The 21,784-nt window shown below is 35.8% G+C and overlaps 2 protein-coding genes across 3 annotated transcripts; both read right to left on the bottom strand.

Annotated features, from left to right (window-relative positions):
* Nucleotides 1–13,395: 13,395 nt before the first annotated feature.
* On the bottom strand, nt 13,396–15,789 carry LOC109215628 (SNF1-related protein kinase regulatory subunit gamma-like PV42a). Its single transcript, XM_019379728.1, has 3 exons — nt 15,302–15,789; nt 14,238–14,592; nt 13,396–13,938 (listed from the first exon to the last, which is right to left on the bottom strand). Exons 1-3 carry the CDS (start codon nt 15,727–15,729, stop codon nt 13,600–13,602), a joined length of 1,122 nt encoding a protein of 373 aa, XP_019235273.1. The 5' UTR covers nt 15,730–15,789; the 3' UTR covers nt 13,396–13,599.
* A 427-nt stretch (nt 15,790–16,216) lies between these two features.
* On the bottom strand, nt 16,217–20,267 carry LOC109215627. 2 transcript variants are annotated; one of them, XM_019379727.1, is made up of 5 exons: nt 19,949–20,267; nt 19,752–19,848; nt 19,089–19,188; nt 18,201–18,289; nt 16,217–17,453 (listed from the first exon to the last, which is right to left on the bottom strand). In XM_019379727.1, the coding sequence occupies exons 1-5, from the start codon at nt 20,106–20,108 to the stop codon at nt 17,279–17,281; spliced, it is 621 nt and encodes a 206-aa protein (XP_019235272.1). In that variant the 5' UTR covers nt 20,109–20,267; the 3' UTR covers nt 16,217–17,278. The 2 variants fall into 2 exon arrangements, 1 of the variants encoding a protein (XP_019235272.1); XR_002066382.1 differs by having other exon boundaries at nt 17,364–17,453; nt 17,599–18,289; nt 19,949–20,265.
* Between the last annotated feature and the right edge of the window lie 1,517 nt (nt 20,268–21,784).

The raw sequence follows: 21,784 nt of genomic DNA, 5'->3' as shown, positions 1-21,784 counted from the left end.
CTTAGGGCAAATAAAAAATAGGGAAATATAGTGGGTTAAACAAAACGAAGGAAAATATCAGTCAAACACAAGAAAGGGAAGAATATCAATCGAAAATCAGTAAAGAATAAGGGAAAATCTCAAACCCTAGTTGAGATTGACGACTTGAATCGGACCAAAATGCAAGGACCGTTCAATATAACATGTATAAAGATGAAAGATCGTCCAGATCTTCACAGAATCAAAGTAAATGGACCGTTCTTGAGAAGTAGTTCTTGCCAAAAATAGGGCAAGAACTAAGTGATACCATAAACATGCGTATAAAATTCATATGGAACTAGAATAGTCATACCCGTGGAGGTTAATGATCTTTACCTTCAAATCATTATGAAGGTCGGATTTGAGGAAGAATCACTTGAAGTTTTTTGGAAAGTTTGACCACAACATACCAAGAAGACAGACATGTTCATCAATGTTGTGATCGTGAAAGGATACTATTTTAGGTGTTCTCGAGGCTGGAGGCCCTTTTTCTGCTATCCAAACACTTTATACCCTTCGTTATCCCTTTTGAGCTTGTGTTATTTTCTTTGACCACCCTCTTTTGGAATCAAGTTTCGAGTTAAAAGTAAAAAAAAAGGAATAAAAATAAATGAAAAGAAAAGTCTATGCCCCAAGAGTACAAATTGGGGCAACTCTTAGAAAATTCAAGCGAAAAAAAATGAGACAGAAGAGAGATCTGGAAAAGGAACGGATACAAAAAACGCAGCCTCCTTCTTGTCCAAAGTCCAGCCATAAACACTCCATTATAACCCAAACTTCAACCCCAAAGGCCACGAAACCCAGCAAAATCACCCCCAAAAGCAGAAAACACAGCAAAAGATCTAGCAAACATCAGCAGCTGCAGCTTCTCCATTCCACTCCTAAAATCGGTTCTGAAGCCATTTAAATTCATTTCCACTAGGCCACTGCCTTGTCGGCGTTTCGCCCGGAGTTTCACCATCTCCGACCATCTCTCTTTCATTATAAAATGTTGCAGCTTCATCTTCATTAATTGTTGTTGTTCTCTTAAGTTGAGCTCAGTCCGTCAATGTTGTCGAGGACTCCGGCGAGTTTCTATTTGAATTTCCGTTGTTGAGCTTCTTTTTTAAGAATTTCTGAGTTCATAGAGGTCCTTTTCTCGGTCTCTTCTCATTACTTCTTGCTCTTTGTTAGCTTGTTAAATTATATGAAATTCTTTCAGCTCATTGAATGTCTCCGAATGTGTGTTGTTCGCTTCTGTTACATATAAAGCTATGAAAGGTCCATTTCATTTTCAATTATTTTAATATTACATATGTCTTAGATGTTTTCTTTTAATTAATCGTTGTGCTAGTTTCTCTCTTTAGATATCTTGTAGATATTTGCTGGTTTTGACCTTTTACTGGATCATATGCAATTGGCCTCAATAATTCTCTGAGATATGTATAGTTTTGGAATAGGCAACGATAGTATAATAAAGAAGGCTCACTTGGACCGTATGCATGGTCACTAAACTTAAGTAGTTTAACTTGAGGCTCCGATTGATTTGAGACCAAATAGATCCTGTTAACTAGCCTATTTATTCCCCAATAAAATTTTATGCATAAAGCATGACTTACAACAATCTCAAATAATTATGCATCGCTAGTTGCTTTAGACACGATTAATAATAAATTATCGTGATTATGGGTACGGTTCCCGTGGCATAGTCATGATATGTAACCCCAAATTCAAGTGCACGCCCGCCTGACTTGATCTTTGATCACGCCCAACTACGCCTTATAAAAAGGACTCTGCGGACGTTGCAAATATAACCCGAGTATTACGCCCAGGGTCGAATCCACAGAGAGTTAACCTATCAACCACTATCTTCAGACCCACTAATTCTTCAGAACCAGATTCCCAAATATTCAAATCTCAGTTGAATGTTCTTTAACAACTACGCTTGCAAGTAACTAAATGGCTGTAAACTAAACTGATAAGGTTGTAAACAATTATGATAAAAAGCTAAGGCAATGATTTCCCCTATTGATGGAATCCCTTCTGTTTATGCTCATAAAAATTTATCAACACCTCTCTATCAATCATGAACGCTAATCTTACCGTAAATCTCTCCCGAGTAATCACAGTAATTTACTATTGCACTCTCCCGAGATACACTAGCTTACTTTATTTAGCACGGTTCACTTTAGATTACACTCAAGGCTTCGTTATCCCTAATCCCGCCTTTAAACCCGCAATTATAGATTCCTCTAATAATCTAGGGGTGGAGTTGTTCAACAATACCCTAAATATGCACTCTTTTCCAAGTTATGCACACTAAATAGGCACAGCTAATTGAGGATCCTGTCAATTAACTACAACAAACACGAAGTTGAACAAATAGAGATTAAACTAGCAATTTGTATTCACATAAACAAGAAGTTCATCACCCAATAGGTTCCATCAAAACCTTAGACAAGGAATTTAGCTACTCATGGCTATGGGAAAATAAACTAAGATAGAATTCATCATAAAAATCAAAAGTAAAGAAGAAAGATGTTTGGAGTATTCTCCCACAATGGTTTTCCTTGCTAAGAAACCTTACAAATCAATACATGCCTCTCTTGGGCGAAGTCTAATATTTTAAATAGGGTTTAGGTCTAAAAATCCTGTGTTTTACACTTTAGTCCCTGAAGTTTTCTGCTTCCGCCGCGGTTCTGCCGCGGTCGCGGTCAAACCGCAGCCAAAAGCCTTCTCTGAATCTGAATTTATCCGCAGCTATCTTCCACCGCGGTTCTACCGCGGTCGCGGTGGAACCGCGGTCAACCTAGTCCTCTGAATCTTCAGGCCTGTTTTGCATGGTTTACTTGGGAAATTTCACAGTTGGCCTCTTTTTCTTCAATTTTGACTCCAAAACTGCTCCTTAGCCTTCCTTATACATATATCACCTGCACATCATGAAAAGCACTAATAAGAGCATTTTGTTATCACTTTTAGCACAAAAACTACACAAGAAGGTGATTATTTAAGGTGTGATTATAGTCAAATTCACCTATTATCAATCTTACAACTTCAAATAAGTTACAAATAAATATGTTGTAAATTGCGGGTACGTTTCACATGGCGCGGTTCGCAATGTGTGCAAAACGACAAGTGTACGACAGCAGAACTTATTTTAAATAAATTCCATAGTTGTTTAATATATAAAATAAAAAGCGATAAAAGATAAAAATGCACAATAGGTCTAAACATGTAATAATCGGACAATTAAGCCAGGTGTAATTGTAAAGCGGCCGTGCTAAAACCACGAAATCCTGGAGTGCCTCATACCTTCTCCCGGGTTAACAGAATTCCTACCTAGGTCTTCTGTGTTTCGCAGACTTATACGGAGTCAAACTTTCCTTGATTTGGGGTTTAAAAATAATTGGTGACTCGGAACACCGTTAATTAAATAATTCCGAGTGGCAACTCTAAAAATAAAAAAAATAAAATTAACTCAATTTCAATTAATGTCACTTAAATTGGAAAAACTCCTCATTCCTCGGAAAAAAGAGGTGTAACAAATGTTAAAGTTGGATACATAATTATTTTGGAGATAAGCTCAATACAAGATGTGCAGGCCCTAGTGCAACATTACATGTCGGGTAACATGGAGTTGATGGAAGCTCAAATCTCCCTCGACTTCTTATCCGATACAGGTATGTAGCCAATAGTTTATACCTTCCAAAACACACCTTTTGACAGCACATAGTACAAGCAGTTAGGTTATATGGGTTTTAGCGGTAATAAAATGATCAAACCTACGGATGATCGAACAATGACATATTGTTGATGAATAGGTTGGAGGTTTTTGTGATCAAATGAAAACCTAGGGACTAAATTTCTCCCATTCGTCATCCAGCTTCAAACCAACATTAACCCTTAGTTGTTTTTGAGGTAGCATACATTATGGTCGATCAGTGTACAAACAAGTAAAGATAAAGGAGGAAGATAAATACTTCATTTTGTCAGTGAAAAGTTTCTTTACATTTTCTTTTTGTAACCAAAGCAAATGATGAATTTCCATATTGGTCTAAGCTTTTGGATGTTTTTAACAAGTTTCACACTCGCATCAAGTCCAGTACATGTAGCTACAGAGTTTATTGTAGAACTAGAGTTCCTGGAAGGGCGGCCATGCATTGTATGCATCAAACCGTGATTTAGCATTTCATTCCTTCTTGGTTTCAAATTATACATCTGTAAATGAGGCGGAGGCAGGACAGTGTTAGTTCCTTGGCTGTGTTGAGGTTAGGTCTCTTATTGACTTGTTATTTATAGATCATTATGTTGCATTATTTTTTATCCCTCCAAAATAATCATGCCAGGTGGATAACGCTATATGTATAGATCTCAAACAAGGACCTGCTGGATTTGTCTTGATTCTGAATGGTAAGTTTATAGTAGTACTTATCGTTTTGCACCATGAAATGGATTCAAGAGAAATATATATTTCTAGTCGCTTCCAAAAATAATAACCGACAAAATGTATAAATTTTGCATATGTATATATTGTATACATATAATATACATATTTTATACTCTTTTTAGTTAGCGAATGTAATTAGTTTATGTTGTAATTTGCCCAATCATAATAGCTGCTAGTTGTGCAGGGATATTAGCGGCCAAGGCAAAGGCGTCTCAATAAAAGTCGTGGCCTAAAGCCAAATTTTAATAAGGGGACTTTCTTTTTTTTTTGCCTATAGTATAGTTATCTTGCAAAATATATTACTAATATTACATTGGTTTCTTTTTTTCTTTCTTTCTTTTTGTCTATAGAGGATTTATCTTATAAAATATATAATATTAGTATACACATTGGTAAGAAAATTCAAGTTAATAAGATGCTAACCACGTATTTAGAATTTGTTACCTTGGATCTTATTGTAATAAACGTTACTTATCAATATGAAGATGTGAGTATCTTAATTCAAAGTTTTAAAATATTTTTATTGTTAAAAAATAGATAGTCTTTCTTTCCTTTTTATAAATATTTTGTATTTGTTTTTCGTTTTTCTATAAACTTCAATATTGTCTAAGCGAAATAAGATTGTAAATCCACAACTAAAAATATTTTTGGGTCCCCCAAAATTTAGGGGGCCTAGTAAGCAAAGGCTTTACTAGCCTCCCTTTGAGCCATCCCTGGGCCAAGGGGACTATAACGGGCGTTACTGGGTAACTGAATTGTGACAATGGCTCATGTTTGCCCACTCTGACATCTTGTTCATCACGAATTAAATATAAATGTTTTCTTTCTTTTCGATAGTAAATTATACTGCAATGCTAGGTTCCTTGTGGCTTCAGACATCAAATTGTCTCAACTCATAACTGGTGCTTCTTTGTCTTGTCGTTAATGATCTTGATTTTCAAGCTTTTAACCTCTGTTTTCCAGAAGTTGCATATTTTTCTTTTTTGCCCTTCTTGTCCTTTCTTCTTGTTTTGGTTTGGTTTTACCAAAAACCTAGCAAATCAAACCGTGAATACCCCTAGCAACGAGCATTGGCTCCATTGTCTATGACAATCAACTAAGCAAAGGAGGAATGTTGAAGTTTTGTTGCTTTCAGTTACTGCATTAACTTTTTTAGTATAATAAGTTGCTTAGTTTAGGATGAATTTCAATTTTAATTTTTATTAGATTGTTTAAGTTAGTTGAGATATTTTAGGTTTTTTGAATTTTAAATTATGTGGATTTTTGTTCCTAATTGGCTATTTAAAAGTCTTGTTACGCTTAATAAAATTATTGAGAGACTTTTTCAATCAATACTTTAAATCTTTTTACTGTCCCATCTTTTAAGAAACGGAAAAGGGCCAAAAATACCCCTATCGTTTAATAAATAATTTACTATTGAGCTCTGTCTACCTATTTGTCTGAAATACATCTAACGTTATCTTGAGGTCTAAAATTACCCCCGCGACTAACGAAATATTGTGTGGCCTTTTTTTAATGAGCTGGCATAATTTTATTGGGTCACGTGATACCTCAGTCCGGATTGAACAAACCCGCCCCAAATTTCGACCTGCCCCCCTTTTTGTAATAGAAATATGTTTCCGCCACTATAATCTTTCCTAAGAGAACTAATGCACCCGACTCATCTAATTTACCACTAGTACTGCTCGGATCATTTTCCATTTTTCAAATTACTACTTCTTCTTCACTAACACAAGAATCTGAAACTAGGACGAGCTGGGATTTTCTTGTTGAATCTGCAAATTCCGAAAGTTGTAGCAAAGTTGAGGTTTTAATATTGAGATCAACTTTCTTTGACTTATAGGACGATAGCTGGGATTAGATGTAATATTTATGAGTCGGGTGTAAAGAGTCTTGAATAGATAGCTAAGACGGCAAAGAAGAATTCAAAGAATTAATCTCAGCCTCCTAGCTCACTTCTAAGAATAGAAGTGAGTTAGTGTTGGTTTTTTTTTTTTTTTTGTAGGAATTGGTGATATTCGATTTGAAGAGGCAGCGGAAAGAAAGAAGAAGAGTGGGCAAAAATTTCATTAAAGGGACTTGTAGCTCAATTTGAAATCTCCAGATCTAAATTTTGTTGCTCCAAATTGAATGGTATGATTTGAATGCATTGGAATCAATTTTAAGGACCTAAATCTGAAGTTTGAGAAGGTTAAAGATGGTTTGGGGTAACCTTAATTCACATTTTCAATTGCAAATTTACTGCAAAACAAAGTACTGAACCCTAAGTTCCGGTGTTGTTTGAGCTTGAATCATTATGAGGAAGAAGATGAATGGTATGAGGGTGTTACTTTTTATTAACTCAGGTTATATTGGAGTTTGGGCAGGTCGAAATATGGGGCGGGTTTGTTCGATCCGAACTGAGGTGCCATGTTGCCCAATAAAATTATGCCAGCTCATTAAAAAAGGTGCCACACAATATTTCATTAGTCATGGGGATCATTTCAGACCTCAAGACAACGTTAGATGTATTTTCAGACAAATAGATGGACGGAGCTCGATAGTAAACCATTTATTAAACGATAGGGGTATTTTTGGCCCTTTTCCGTTTAAAAAACCAACAATAGGACTCAAATAGTCAAATGATGCTATTGCATCATTTGCAACTCAACTTGGGAAGACAGATGTGAGCCCTATGTATGAAAATATCCTTTGTAGGGAGCACTTCCTCCCGAATGGGGTCTTACGCGACTCGAATCCGGATATAGTCGGGTTCCAATGCGGGTACCGGACACCGGATGGGAAACCAAAAAAAAGAACTTGTGTAGAAACAAAATAAAAAATTTAACTAAATTGTGAACTAGCACATTTCACCATCTAGGAATATACTATATAATATTGATATTTTCAAAGTAATATTCATAGCCATGTAGATTCATGCCACGTGGACCATAAAATGATGGCTGAAATCCATTTAACTTCTATACTAATAAAAAAAGAACTAAAATGGTAGAAGTTTGCCTAACTCCACCATTAAGAATTAACCCAAGGTTCTCACTTTCCTTTTAATATATCAAAATATGTCTCTTACTTCTAGCAAAATAAAGCTACAACTTAATTTTATCAAGAAAGGCAATTAAAGATGGGGGGAATCATCTATCCGATTTTTTTACCCGCCAAAAGAAGCTTTTCCCCTTTGGAAAGATCATACAGATCATTAAAAGATATGTATTCATCTTTTACAAGTATCTCATCTTATTTCTTTTCCTAAGAACCCCAAAAATTTCATTGTTGCTATCGTCAACAACAAACAGTGAGTCTCTTGAGATACAAGATTTTATTCTCTACCTTTTCTTATATTATTAGTTATTGATTGGTCTTGTTAAATTTAATTGTGTTTATTATTTTAAGTTTGATTAATTGATATTTGTCTGATCTAATATTATATGTTTCATCCATATGCCTCATCTGACAAGCTGCATATACAAGAAAGTTTCATTATGATTATTTAATTTATGATGATGTTAATAAGTTTGTACCTTTTTACGTTTGAATCATTGTTGAGAACTCCGTAGTGTTTTAAGTTTGATTTTTTTTTTTTTTTAGTATAGTTGAGATTTTCGGATAGATGATTCCCTAGTGTAATCTTACAAGTGGGGTATAGGGAGGCTAAGCATACACAGCCTTAGTCCTACCCTGGGAGGACAGTGAGACTGTTTCCAATAGCAAATCTATCTATATATTAATATAAAGGAGGGAATAGAAATGCCTATGTGGCACCTCTCTTAGGCTTGAAAAGATATTTATCTATTTTGTCAATTTTTTGCTATTTTATCTCATTTGTCTACTTTAAATATCTATTTTTCCCTTTAGTGTAACGGTTCCAACAGTTAGCTGTGGTTAAACTTGAATTTCTCTTTCAATTTTGCACAACATTTCGGTTATTGTTCCATACTCCATTTAACTCCCATTTTCTATTCGAATTCCATACATAAATTTTTAGTTACACATTAAATTCTCATCTTACCCAATCTTCTTTTATACCTGGTCCATCTTCCTTTTTTGCTCATCTCCTCTCAAATCCTTTACTAATCAATTCTTTCTTCCAAAATTTCTTCCTCGGCCATGGTGACCAGCCTTATTTTGTTAAATTGTCATTTTTGTCTCTCTTTGATATACATTTTGTCACGACCCAACCCCGGTCGTGATGGCGCCCAACATACTGCTAGGCAAGCCCGACCATTTAGACAACCTTAACCGATTAATCACAGTGAATAAATAAGTTTTCACAACTAAAATACCAAGTTAAATGCGGGAAAATCCTGAAATAAATTCTAACATTCGGAAAGCCCAAAATATAATATACTATTCAGCCCATAGAATCTGGTGTCACAAGTCTGAGCCTCTAATGCATGAGTATCAACCTACTACATAACATTTCTCTAGAAATGTGAAAAAACAAATAAATAAAATAGAAGGAAGATTAGGACTGCGAACGCCAATTTGCAGCTACCTTGAATCTCCCGAATGTGATGCTAGGCAGAGAAAGATCTCACTCAGCCTCAGTGGGTGCGCCTGAATCTGCACACAAGGCGCAGGGAGTAATGTGAGTACTTCCAACCCAGAAAGTAATAAACATAAATACAGTCTGAGAATAAGAAATCCTAAATAGGCACAAAGTGAAGCCATAAACACAGCAACATGAACCAGTAGCATGATACAGTAAAACAGTGAAAACAATTATAGAATTATCACATTAGAATAAAGAATAAATGACAATTAAATATGCAATGCAACACATAAACCGGTACTCTCCAGTACCCACTGCGGCGTGCAGCCCGCTCCATTTATTTATCGTCGACGGCGCTCACTGGGGGTGTGAAGACTCCGGGAGGGGCCCCTTACGGCCCAAGCGCAATAATAAGCCATATCGTGGCATCAAACAGGCCCTCGACCTCATATCAATATCAATATCATACCGCTGCGGCGTGCAGCCCGATCCCATACTCAGCCCAAAATCACATAAGCCCCTCGGGCACAATAACATAAAAATATTCAGCCCAAACTTCATTTAAAAATATTAATTTAGTTTCTTCTTTGAGAAAAATGGCTGAGTTTACAAAACAGTATTAAATATCAGGACTGAGTTCAATATTTATATTTATGATAAGAAACCGGTAAAAATAATCTCTGAAGGATTCAAGTAGTTGGCACAAAGCCCAATTATGACGATTAATTCATTTTTATAAGGATGTTACTAATCTACAATCAATTAGGTGGTAATTTTATTAAGCGGGACGGACCAAGTCACAATCCCCGACGGTGCTGTACCCCACGCCCGTTATCCAGCATGCAAGTCACCTCACATAGCACTACATTGTGCAAATTCGAGGTTTCAAACCCTCAACACAGCATTTACATTTATTAATAACCTCAAGCCGGCCAAAGTCCTAGATTGCTATGCCTTTGCCTTTCGAATTAACCTCCTCGCGTACCGAATCTGATCAAAACCACAACGAATACATCACAATATGCTAATGGGACAATACCCAATCGAAAACAATCGAAAAATAGTGAAATTCCTGAAATTAGCAAAAATCCGAGCCCCGGGACCACTTCTCGAAAATCAGTAAATTTACCATCAACGGATTCCTTATCTCGCCACGAGTCTATACATATAAAGAACACCAAAATCGGAGTCCAAATGACCCCTCAAATTTCCATTTTTGTTCTCTTAGGTTTCAACCCCTAACCTCCATTCTTGACCTTTAATTCCTTGATTTTTCAGTCAAAATTCATGTATTTGCATCATAAAATTGTGTTCTAAGTCCAAGAATTCTTACATGATCGAAGTCCTTGAAACCCTCTTCAAAATCGCCCAAAAACTCTCCAAGTCCGAAGTGAAAATATGAACTCTTTTGAAATTTCGCGAAGGAATTAAAACTCCTTTCTGATCAGTTGTTTCCGCATCTGCGGTACAGTTGTCGCTTCTGCGACTTCCGCTCCTGCGGCCTTCTTCCGCTTCTACGGAAATTCCCAAAGTCCCAAGGTCCGCTTCTGCGACCTCATTCCCGCATCTGCGGCTTCGCAGATGCGGCTCCTCCAACCGCTTCTGCAGAAACAATACTCAGGCCAAATATCGCTTCTGCGATCCTCCCTTCGCTTCTGCGTGACCGCACCTGCGGTCCCACAACCGCATGTGCGAAAATACCAGATACCAGCAGACCTTAACCATGCAAAAATTCCGAAACTCTCCGTTTAACCATCCGACATCAACTCGAGGCCCCCGGGACCTCAACCAAAAACACAAACATGATCCAATGCCTTGTTCAAACTTGCTCCAATCATCAAAACACCTCAAACAACCCTAAAACCATCATTTCTCATCGAATTCAAGCCTAAGTTCTTCCAAAACTTCTGGAACATACATTCGATCAAAAACCCAACCAAAACACCTCCGAGTGACCTGAAATTTTGCACACACATCCCAAATCACCTAACGAAGCTACTGCAACTCTCGGAATTCCATTCCGACCCTTGGATCAAAATCTCACCTATCGACCGGAATTCACCAAAATTCTAACTTTGCCAATTCAAGCCTAATTCTACTCCGTACCTCCAAAATCACTTTTGATCACACTCCTAAGTCACAAATCATCCCCCGAAGCTAACTGAATCATTGGAATTCATATCCCAGCCCTCTAACATAAAAGTCAACGTCCGATTGACTTTTTCCAAAACGAACCTTCCTTAAAGAGACTAAGTGTCTCATTTCCTTCTAGAACTAATCCAAATCAACTCTAACACATCAAATACTGATAATGAAGCATAAAGAAATAGAAAAGTGGGGAAAACGGGGCGGTAACACACGTGACGACGGGTTGGGCCGTCACACATTTCAGTTTTATACTTCTGCTTTCTTATGCCAGATTAGTATGGGACTTCAACAATTATTTTTCCTTTGAGATTAATAATTTTCTTCATGAATATTAATTTTGAAGATTTCATTAGCTTTTATAGTTGGCTTACTTTTGAAATGTATGAAATATTGTTATCGAAATACTTGATGAGAAATTGATTGTTTGTTAATAGTTATATTAAAGTTTGATTTGATTTTGGAGCAAGAATACAAGATATTTCATCAGTATTTTAGTTTATTTACGGTAATTGTGCTGTCTTCATTAATAATTTACTAGTATTGTAGTTATTTCATGATGTTCTGATCATTTATTTTTGAGTTTATTTACATTCATCTTTTAATTTTATGTTTTGATTTATTTTTTTATCAGTATGCCAAGCAATTTTCTTGAAACCCCTTCATGGATAAGGTATGAAGATTGTGTATTTTTCTTGCTCTGTTATCTTTGGGGTGTTCCGAACAAAGTTTTGTTTAATTTTTATTTTTAAATTGATTAATGTGAAAAACGAAAAAAGATTTAAATTGATTAATGTGAAAAACGAAAAAATTTGGTTTTACGTTTTAGTTTTTGACTTTTTAGTGTTGTGTCATCGTATCCATTTCTTTTTATTTCGCTTAAAGTTATGTTTTGGTTAGAATTTTTTGCTTGGTTAGAGAAAATTTAAGTTTAGTAAAATACCTTTATGTGGATGTTATATTATGAAAAAAGCTTAAAGATATCCTAATTGTTGTGAAAACGTTTAATTTAGTTATTTTAAGATTAAAATATTAAAAATATATCATATTATAAATTTAATTTCTGAAAACACTAAAAAAAGTCAGCCACATTAACGAAAAAGTATCAAGCAAAGTGACAGCCTAGAAAAAATTACATCACATAGTTAGTTATTTAATTAAAATTAGTTAGCGATTATTATTTTTAAATTTAAATATCTATAAAATTCGAAAATAAGAAAAAATAAAAGACTACCAATTCAAAATAGGAAGTAGTTTCTTCCTAATATGATAGTCTATATCCAAGTGTAACAACAAAATTTTAACAAGTGTCATATTTTAGGACAACCTCCTACAAATTTGGAGACTCAATAATTATTTTAAAAAAAAATAAAAGAAAAGAAAAAAGAAAATAAAAGAAAGAGATAAAAAAAAATTAACTACCTAAATTTTAACTACTCAAACATGGGTCAGTGTTGGTTTACGTTAGTTAAGTTCTTTGTTTCTTTTGTTTAAATCATTTTCGTTTTCTATAAATAATAAAAAGTGTATTTGTTCATTAAAGTTGAGACTTCAGACAATATTATTGAGAATAATAGAATAAAATTTAAAATAAAAAAATAATTTAGGAGTAATAATATATATATATATATATATATATATCTTCTATTATTACAAAAAAAAAAGTAGTAGATAAAAATATTAAATAAGATAATATGCTAATAAAAATTTCTATTAATAATATAATAATACTAAAAGTTGGATAGTATAATAAAAAATATACAGACCAAAAAATTATTTGATGACTATATAACTCCCTTCAATTTATTAAAGATTTTATTCATTAAAATAAAAATAGAACAAACTTCAAAATAAAAAATATTTTGAGAGTAATAAACTATACCACAAAATATCAAACAAAGTAATATGCTAATAAAAATTTCTATTAACAATGTAAGAATACTAAACATTGTACTCCCTCTGTTCCAATTTATGTGAACCTATTTCCTTTTTGGTCCGTTTCAAAAATAATGAACCCTTACTAAATTTGGTAACAATTTAACTTAAAATTACACTTCTACCTTAATGAGAAGCTTCTATAACCACACAAATATTCTGGACCCCTTTTTGACTTGTTTAGGACCACAAATTCTAAAAGTCTTCATTTTTTCTTAAACTCTGTGCCCAGTCAAACAGGTTCAAATAAATTAAAACGAAAGAAGTATAATATAGTGAAAGAATATAAAACAAAAAAGTTATTCAATGACTATATAAGTTCCTTTAATTCAATAATTTTTTATTATTGTATCATAGACAATACTGATAAACAAGATGACAATTGTGACAATTGAAACTTAATAAAGTAATACGATCTAATGTTCAAACAAGCTCGATCAAAATTTATCAAAATAATTTAAGTAATATTTTTCAACATTGACCGCGACTACTGATTCTTTAATAAAAGAGACAGATAAACGAAACCCCACTCACTAACGAGACAAAGAAATTGCAGATACAAAACCGCAAAGCATCTACGAACACATTATTGCAAGAACTCAGCAAGATACCAGAGCCGAATGACTCTTACCATATCAGTGAGAGACACTAGTCCCTCTAGCAACCCTTGTTCATCCACAACCCAAACACGATGCACATGATTCGAAACAGCTTTCTCTACCGCTTCCCCTAGCGATGATTCTGGTTGGCAAGTCACGAGTTCCCTCGACGAAGATCTCAGCCCTGTAGATTCATAGAATTGTGCTTTCGATAACATCTTCAGGAAATCAACAACCCCTTGATTTAATAAAGGCTGCAGCTGCCATACAGGACATCCTCTCAAGTCTGTCGCCGAAAATGTTCCTATAATCTTCCTCTGTTTCCCCTGCATATATCATATGAAACTTTACAGTGTAATAACCACAAATAACAATTCAGAATAAGTATGCCTAGCAACCTTGAACAGTAAAGAAAGTAGACTAAACTGGAAACTGGGACAAGAGGGGTTGCTCAGATGGTTAATGCACCCCACCTACAACCCCAGGGTCGTGAGTTCGAGTCACCATATGTGCAATAGCTCCTTTTGTGGGATCAAAGGGGAGGAGAACCAACACAAAACAAACAAAAACAAGTGTATACTAAACTAAATTCACAATGAGTGACCAGACCAAAGTTTTAACTTACATTTACAAGCTGAGTATGATCTTCTACCATGTCATCAGACGACTCCACGATTGGTACAGCACTGAGCGAACCTGTTCTCATACATTTGATGACGTCGATAACTTTTGCCTTATTAGTAACTCCGAAAACAGAATCTGTGACTGCTTGCAATTGGTTGTCTGAGACCTTATGCGACATGATAGCTTTAAGCTCTTGGAAGTCATTCAAAAACCTTAGCAAATCCATTTGTGTTAGCATACGATAACATGATGCAGACTCCGTGAGCTCAACACCAGCTACATTTTCTGATTGTCCATCGATTGGCACCATCGCGCGGTGTATACCTTTGCTAAACACTTCCATACAATCCACAATGCTTAACATATAATCCAGTAAACGCAACCAATCAGTATGACAAATTCGTCAAATTAGAAAGTCACAATAAAACACGCGAGTAATGAGACTGCCTAGCTGTCCAACAACTGAAGATTAATTGCAGCATAGCTGACTAGTTTAAATTTGGTGCTAAAAGTAGTAAGAATAGCCTGATACAAACAGTTAAATTTATTTGACTATGTAGAAATTTTTCTATTTATTAGGAGTGACATAACTTACCCCCTCCGTCCCATTTAATGTGGGATCATTGGACTGGACATAGAGTCTAAAAAAAGACTTGTGATCCAAAACAAGCCATATACATTAAACATTTGTGTGTGTGGCTCTAGCTCATCAGCTTATTAAGGATAAATCATCTTAAACTTAATTATTTCCAAAAATAAAAAGGTAACATTCTTTTAGACAGATTAAAAGAGAAGTGTGTCACATAAATTGGATCAGATGGAGTAAATCTTAGCTGGTTGGACTGAAATTGTACTGATAACAAATTTTTGGTCTAGTATCGCAATCAGTATTTATACTATAAAAGTTTTTAAATGAAACTAACCAGGAGTAACTTAGGCCTTAGCCCCTTTTAATTTTTATTGTTGCTATAAGCTAAGCACCTTATATAAGCCCCTTAAACTCATCATTGTTAGTTTGAACTTCACATATGCAATCAATTTGAAAAATAATTACCAACAACATACCTAGTATTAGGACTAAGGGTCCACAAACTAAGACTTTCAATACAATGTCCTATGATAGAGGAAACAGGGACCGCCATCTTTTTAGCAAGATCAGCATCATCAGCACTATCATTTCCAGCAATATGAGCCAAAACATCAAGCATGGTAACCATCCCTATATAATGTTTCCTTACAACACCAGTTTGTTTATCAGATTCCAAAATCATAGAACCACCAGCTCCTATCCAATGCCCCGGCGGCGCAGCCACCGGAACAGCCACCACCTTGTTAGCCATCAGAGTATTTATTGTATCTGCTAACGTGGCTGTATATGGAACCTCCACTAGCCTTCTTTTGTCTACCAGTAGATCCTTTACTTGCTTGTCTTTCAGCATTTGGTGCTGATTAGGTTTTTTGGGGCTTCGTTGTACATCCATAGTTGCTTGCATGATTTGTATATACTCTGTTTCTTGATTTTGAGACTTGTTTTTTTTTGTTTCTTTTTAGTTGCTTCAAACTTGGGTGAAAAACAAGAGAGAAGTAACTGTGGTAGACTCGAGAAGTGGCCTAATATAGGTCAATCCAGAAGACAGGAATGATCTGGCCTAATACGTGTCAGCATTAGGGAATGGTAGAATGACATGTGTTGTTTTTGCTTGCTACGTGGTACTTGCGTCTTGAGCAATACACTGTTGAGCGATTCTCTCTTCCTATCCGTTTTAAAAGGGGAATTAGTATAATTATAATTAGTTATAGAGATGTTTAGAGCGTTTTATCATTAATATAATGGATAATCTTTCATTTTAGCGGAATCATTAGTTTTTAACTTATATGCACTGTAAGTTTTTTTTACACCAATTGGTTATAGCAGGTTAGCTGTTGTTTAATTATCCAGCAATTGGAGAAGCTATGAAATATATGAGATGATTCAAAGTATACTGATATACTTTCCACTTTGTTGGACTCACTATTTCTCAAAATTATATAAAATTCGAGTGGACAATGAGTCACTTTAGCACAGTACTTTCAAACCACGAGTGGGCTAGGCTACTAACAGCCTTGCTAAAAATTTCTTTGCAACTTGTCTCCCCTGAGAGGTATTTCCTGATTGTGTGTCAGTTTTGCTCTATCCAACTTCTGCTGCTTCTGCTATTGAACCAGTACCATTGGATAATCTGGAATGCGACTTGGCATATACCCGAAAGCCCTAAGAAATGCAAAGGAAAGAAGGTCATATTAACCCCGAAAAAAAATGATCCAAAAATAGATTTGATCTAAAGTTTCAAGGTATGTTCTACCGAAGATTTTACCTACTCAATAGTGAAATCCTGCAAATAAAGCAAAACAGCTCCCATAAAAATACATAATGGAAATGTGCAACCACATAGAGCATGTCTAGCCCAGAATTCGCCAGAACTATTCCAATGAGTCCACCTATGGTGAACAATAAGATGAACCCTACAGCAAATAATATGGGTCCACGGATGCTTGCATTAGTATACGTTGTTGCTTACATGTAACATTTTCCCAGACCCTGCGTGAATGCGAGATGCGTCGTTCATCGGAGTCCCTTTTTACCGATAGTATCACTTTGCCTGGAAGGCAGAAAAACAGAAAACGGAAGGATGGAGCTATGATCTATATATAACATAGAACTGAGAAATCTAAGCAGATCGTATTAACTGATCCTATCATATAGCACAATCTTTCTATGAGCACGCTAGCTACTATCTACTGCATTGAGGAGATTGGAGTAACTAAGATAAGCATTGAGCGCTTTGATAATAACAATTGAAACAGCACTCACAAATTCCAGATTGAACAACCTATTCACAATAAACAAAATAGATGATAACAAATTATCTTCAAATTCAATAACATATACAGCACCACAAGCAGTTTGACACCCTTTCACTCTACCTGATCAATTTTTCAGCTCTAGTCAGTATTCAAACTTCTAAAGACCCACTGGTAGCATAGTGAAGGGGAATACAAGTCCTAGAGCTTTCTTGTGGCCCAAAATTTTGATCGAGATAACCATCCTTTAAAAAAATGAGACCGCTTGAATTTTGGTGCAGGAATTGCATCCTCGTCTAAATCTCCAATTATTTTGCTCTTCTCTTGGGCATCACTGTTGGCATTACCTTCAACATTCTCTTCATGCGCATTTGAACTGGCAAAAAGACTGTTAGAGAATGCCACTAAAATTTTATTAACAGATGATCTAGTTTATATACATGCAGTGCTACATGTAGAAGCCAAAACATGTGTTCTCAGCAATTGAAGCTGCTGTTAGAACTCGGTTATTTGCTGCTTACCTGGTTGCAACTTAACTCTTTGGCTGCCGACGCTCTCCGTTTAGTTTTGCACTAAAGACAAATCTCATCTCTTTTTACAAATGAGTCTGCCCAAAATTCAGGGATTGTCTGATACTAACGCTCATGTAACCATTTTAGAGGATAGGATGTTGGCAGACAAGTAGAAGAAGATGGAACACAAGCATAACACTTTCCAGTTATGGAGTCTCCACATTATATCAGGTAAGAAGTATTGACAGTACTTATGAACTATGAAATGAGGTGGAGGGTCAAAACTCATGGTCACACAATCCTCAATGTAAGAAGGGTGAACCAACCTAAATATTCATACCCAGGCAACAATGAACTTCTAGGGGAATATAGGCCTAGACTTAAGCTAATCGGTTCTTGAAAATAACATCTTACACAACCAAAAGAAAGCATCCAGGCATAAGAAAAGCAACCAGGTTCCTTATCTTTATCTTAAAATGTCTAATGGGGAAATATTGGAGTATCAAAATGACATACAAATGAAGTGGTATACTGGTATCAACTATATCTTTGGTCAGTCAAATTTGCTCTCTTCAGAAAAGAAAGGTCACACATCTTAGGAATGCCCTTACATAGAGCATTCTTTGGACTGGTTACTCTGGCTTCCCCATTTTTGTTTAGCTGGCCTGTACTCCAATGTCGCATGCTGTGCAAATTGAAGCTGCAGACTCCACACAATAAAGAAAAAGAGTGTAAGACCACGGTTGTAAGAAGCACAAAATGAGTGTATTGGGAGACCACTCTTGAAGTTCATAAGAGCATTTCGACTAATGAGAGCTTGATTATGAAGTTTTCAGAAAATGTGTGTGTCTACATACATTTATGTGTATGTTTGTGTCTGTACCACGGAGGCAGAAACTGGGTATAGAATGTTCACTGCTTGTTCTATAAGCCATATAGGTTTTCCAATAACTAGCTACATTTATCAATTCAGTGCACATCCAAAGCAGATTCACATTCAAAAGCAGAATCATATCCAATAAGTAGATACATTTATCAATTCAGTGCACATCCAAAGCAGATTCATATTCATTAAACTGGGATGAATTTCCAATACCTCGAATCCACATATTATCTCTCCTAGGTTCCAGTCTTAGTTAGGATACAGGTACTAGCTTATCTTTGTCATAGGAACCAGCAAGAGAAGGGCACAAATTCAGCCGAGGCAGATTTATTACTTGATCAAGAATTTATTCTAGCTGGAAGATTCAAACATATCATGAGGCTGAAAGCAAGAAAATTGTATGCTTAAGAACAAATTCTTTGCTTTGGTCCCGAAAATGTGGAGCTATGCTAACTTAAGTAATATGTGATGCCTGAGCTAGTATGTACATACGGTTCTTCAAGCACTGACTGCATCATAAGCCCACATGGCTATCCAGAACTCATCACATCTCATAGTTCCTTTAGCTTCTTTTTTTTTTTAAATTCCCAATCAGTAAGTAACATAGGCTACTGACCTGATCTCCATCTTTGATTCCGAAACAGCTAACCAAAGCTTTGTCATTAACAAGTTTCTGACTTCCATAGCACAAACAAAAGTGGCTCCATACGAGCGACCTGCATCAACAGGCAATACAATTTTAAGACCTACCATATTTACATCAAGATGCAAGTTCAAAATTTCCTCCAATCTTAATTTACTCCATTTATTTTCAGTCAATTTGCATTCAACAAGATTGCTGTCACTGACACTACACAGTGAAAATTTCAAACACCAATTACTAGCAAGCAGTTGAATTAATGACAAATTCTATTATAACAACCAATTCTAGAACTTTCTGAACCATTGCACCAAAAAATTGTAAAATTTGACTCCATTTCCATTATCATATTATCACAGCACATCTACCGAGTTCTTCTTCATTTTTTTCCCACTAATACAGTGCAACAAAAGCATGTCTCCAATATGGTAATGCCTTCTCGTAAATGCGGATCCAATATTTAAAAACTCACAATTGATGAGTCCATTATATATGAATTTAATTATAATTCCCCTTTTTATGCATAAGTAACCGAATTAAAAGCAATAAGCTCAATTGAACCCATTGCAAAGGCTAGATACGCCTCTGTTTCTCGTGTAGGGTCAACAACTGTACAAAATAATTTGCTTTAATTCATACCACAAAATTTTTCCTTCATCCTCCCGCGAGAAATTGAAAGCTTCCTCAACTGCTTGCTTAAGGTCCGCTACTGTAGCATTCCTCGCTACATGAATTACTATTCAAAAGTCCATTTAAACAACCGGCATTAGCCATAATACAACAACGAAATGCAAAGAAAACTTAACTACTACACTCCAGTATTCATCTAATTTTACCGAATGAAGAGCCATCCAATTTGAGGACGGAGAGATTGAGTAGCTGTTCAGGAAGTTTGCGGTAACCAAAACTCCGAACGAGTCCATTGTTTAGCAGAAATGGAGTCCAAACCCTAGAACTCCGATTTGGAAGCTGAAAGCACGCTATGATCTTCACCATTATTAGTTCACACTCAAAAATCCCTAGTTTTTTTCTATTATACACGGGAAACGAGAGAGTGGAGAGACATTGAAACAGAAACTCAGAGGCGTTCGGTTTTTTAAAGAGATGACCGTTAGCTTGGTCACGCTTTTAAGTAGGAGATCGAATTTATATTCAGCAATTTCAAGTTGCACGCGCTGTCAGTCAGTTAATTGACTTATCAGCTTTTCCATATGCGCGCGAGTGGAGACAAAAAAAGTTACCGAAGGGGGATTGGGCATTTGTCAATTGGCAGTTTATGAGGCGTTCGGACGAGATTAGGAGAATATTTTGACAAATTAGTATAGAATAAACGGAAAAGGGCCAGAATTGACCCTGAACTATAGTTTCAGGGTTAAAAATATCCTCCGTTCACCTATTGGGTTATTGGTGTCCCTTACATTATTTTCATGGCTCTTCCATGCCACTCCGACTAACGGCTCATAACTAAAAAAAAAGGTTAATCACTAATTACGTGACAATTTCTCATTGGCCTATTTTGAAACAAGGGACCCCATTACATATCTGAACCAGCTGAACTGTACCCGCCCCAAAAAATCCACCCGCTCCGACCCACAAACAAATAACCTAAATTAAAAACGGATTTCACCTTATTTCTTAGCCATCGTTCTTCTCTTCTCTTTACGGAGCAAATTCCCCATCTCCCACCTCTCAATTTGGATTCTCAAATGCAACAAAATCAGGCAGGAGTCCTCTATAATGTCGGAATCTTCTATTTCTTTTCGTGAATCAGGTCAATCCAACACATGCTTTTGCGGATTGATTGCCAACCAGTTTACTGCTACGACACTTATGAATGGTGGTCGTAGATTCTTTAAATGTCCTCGTCCTGAAGACATTGCTTGTCGTTATTGGGAATGGCGCGATGTAGAACTTTCGCCCCATGTGTCAATGTTTATCCACACCCAAAAGATTTTATTGAATACTCGTCGTAAAGAAAGGAACAATTTGAAGAAGACCCTGGATGAATTGTTAGGTAGTAATGCTGCACATTTGAAGAAAGCGACTTGCTTGGAGAAAAAAGTGTCGAACTTGGAATTAAAATTGCAACGATGAAAAAAATTTTGTTGCTGTCATGGACGTTTTTTGTTTGTTTTGTAGCAGTGAAGACCGTGTGTTGAAGTTGAAGTTGCATATTTCTTTTGTTGTATTATGTTATTGGCTTGGTCAAATAAAGTTGTGTGGGTGTTAAATGTTAGTTGGTATCCAGTTTCAGCATCTTAGTTGTTGTGGGTGTAGTAGAAAAATTTGCAGGTGCACTGCAATGTACCCAACTTAGTTGGTTCTTTTTGTTTGTCACGAACAAATATGCAATTTTTATAGCAATTCTTGTTGTTTTCAATCAAGCATGGGGCCTTTTAATTTAACTAATTTGAACTTAATTAAACTAAAGAGTCACGCTCTTTAAACGCCCTATAAGAAAAGAAGAAGAAAGAGGCTTAAGTCATCGCTTCCAATCCGATAAAGGGCTTTTTTCTTTTCCACGAAAGTCCGTCCCAACAATTGTTGCAGAGGATATAAATATGAATATGAAAAAAAAGGTAACCGCCTGGAGAGTCGTTTTTTAGTTTTTAAGTGGAATGTTCATTATTTGACTATTCCTTAATTTGTTTGTCTCTTCATTGAATTGCAAA

This window comes from Nicotiana attenuata, unplaced genomic scaffold (genome assembly GCF_001879085.1).
Source record: "Nicotiana attenuata strain UT unplaced genomic scaffold, NIATTr2, whole genome shotgun sequence".
In the NCBI taxonomy this organism is placed as follows: Eukaryota; Viridiplantae; Streptophyta; class Magnoliopsida; order Solanales; family Solanaceae; genus Nicotiana; species Nicotiana attenuata.
The sequence above is the reverse complement of the archived record's forward strand: the minus strand, read 5'-3'. Positions and strand labels throughout refer to the sequence as shown.

Coding starts and splice junctions, on each gene's coding strand:
- LOC109215628 (XM_019379728.1), bottom strand. CDS start 15,729: ATGCAAGCAACTATGGATGTACAACGAAGCCCCAAAAAACCTAATCAG. Junction 14,593..15,301: donor ACCCTTAGTCCTAATACTAG/GTATGTTGTTGG, acceptor TTATATGTTAAG/CATTGTGGATTGTATGGAAG. Junction 13,939..14,237: donor ATCATACTCAGCTTGTAAAT/GTAAGTTAAAAC, acceptor TGATATATGCAG/GGGAAACAGAGGAAGATTAT.
- LOC109215627 (XM_019379727.1), bottom strand. CDS start 20,108: ATGGTGAAGATCATAGCGTGCTTTCAGCTTCCAAATCGGAGTTCTAGG. Junction 19,189..19,751: donor GATGAAGGAAAAATTTTGTG/GTATGAATTAAA, acceptor CTGTTGATGCAG/GTCGCTCGTATGGAGCCACT. Junction 17,454..18,200: donor CAGTCCAAAGAATGCTCTAT/GTAAGGGCATTC, acceptor TCTTTTTGCCAG/TTCAAATGCGCATGAAGAGA.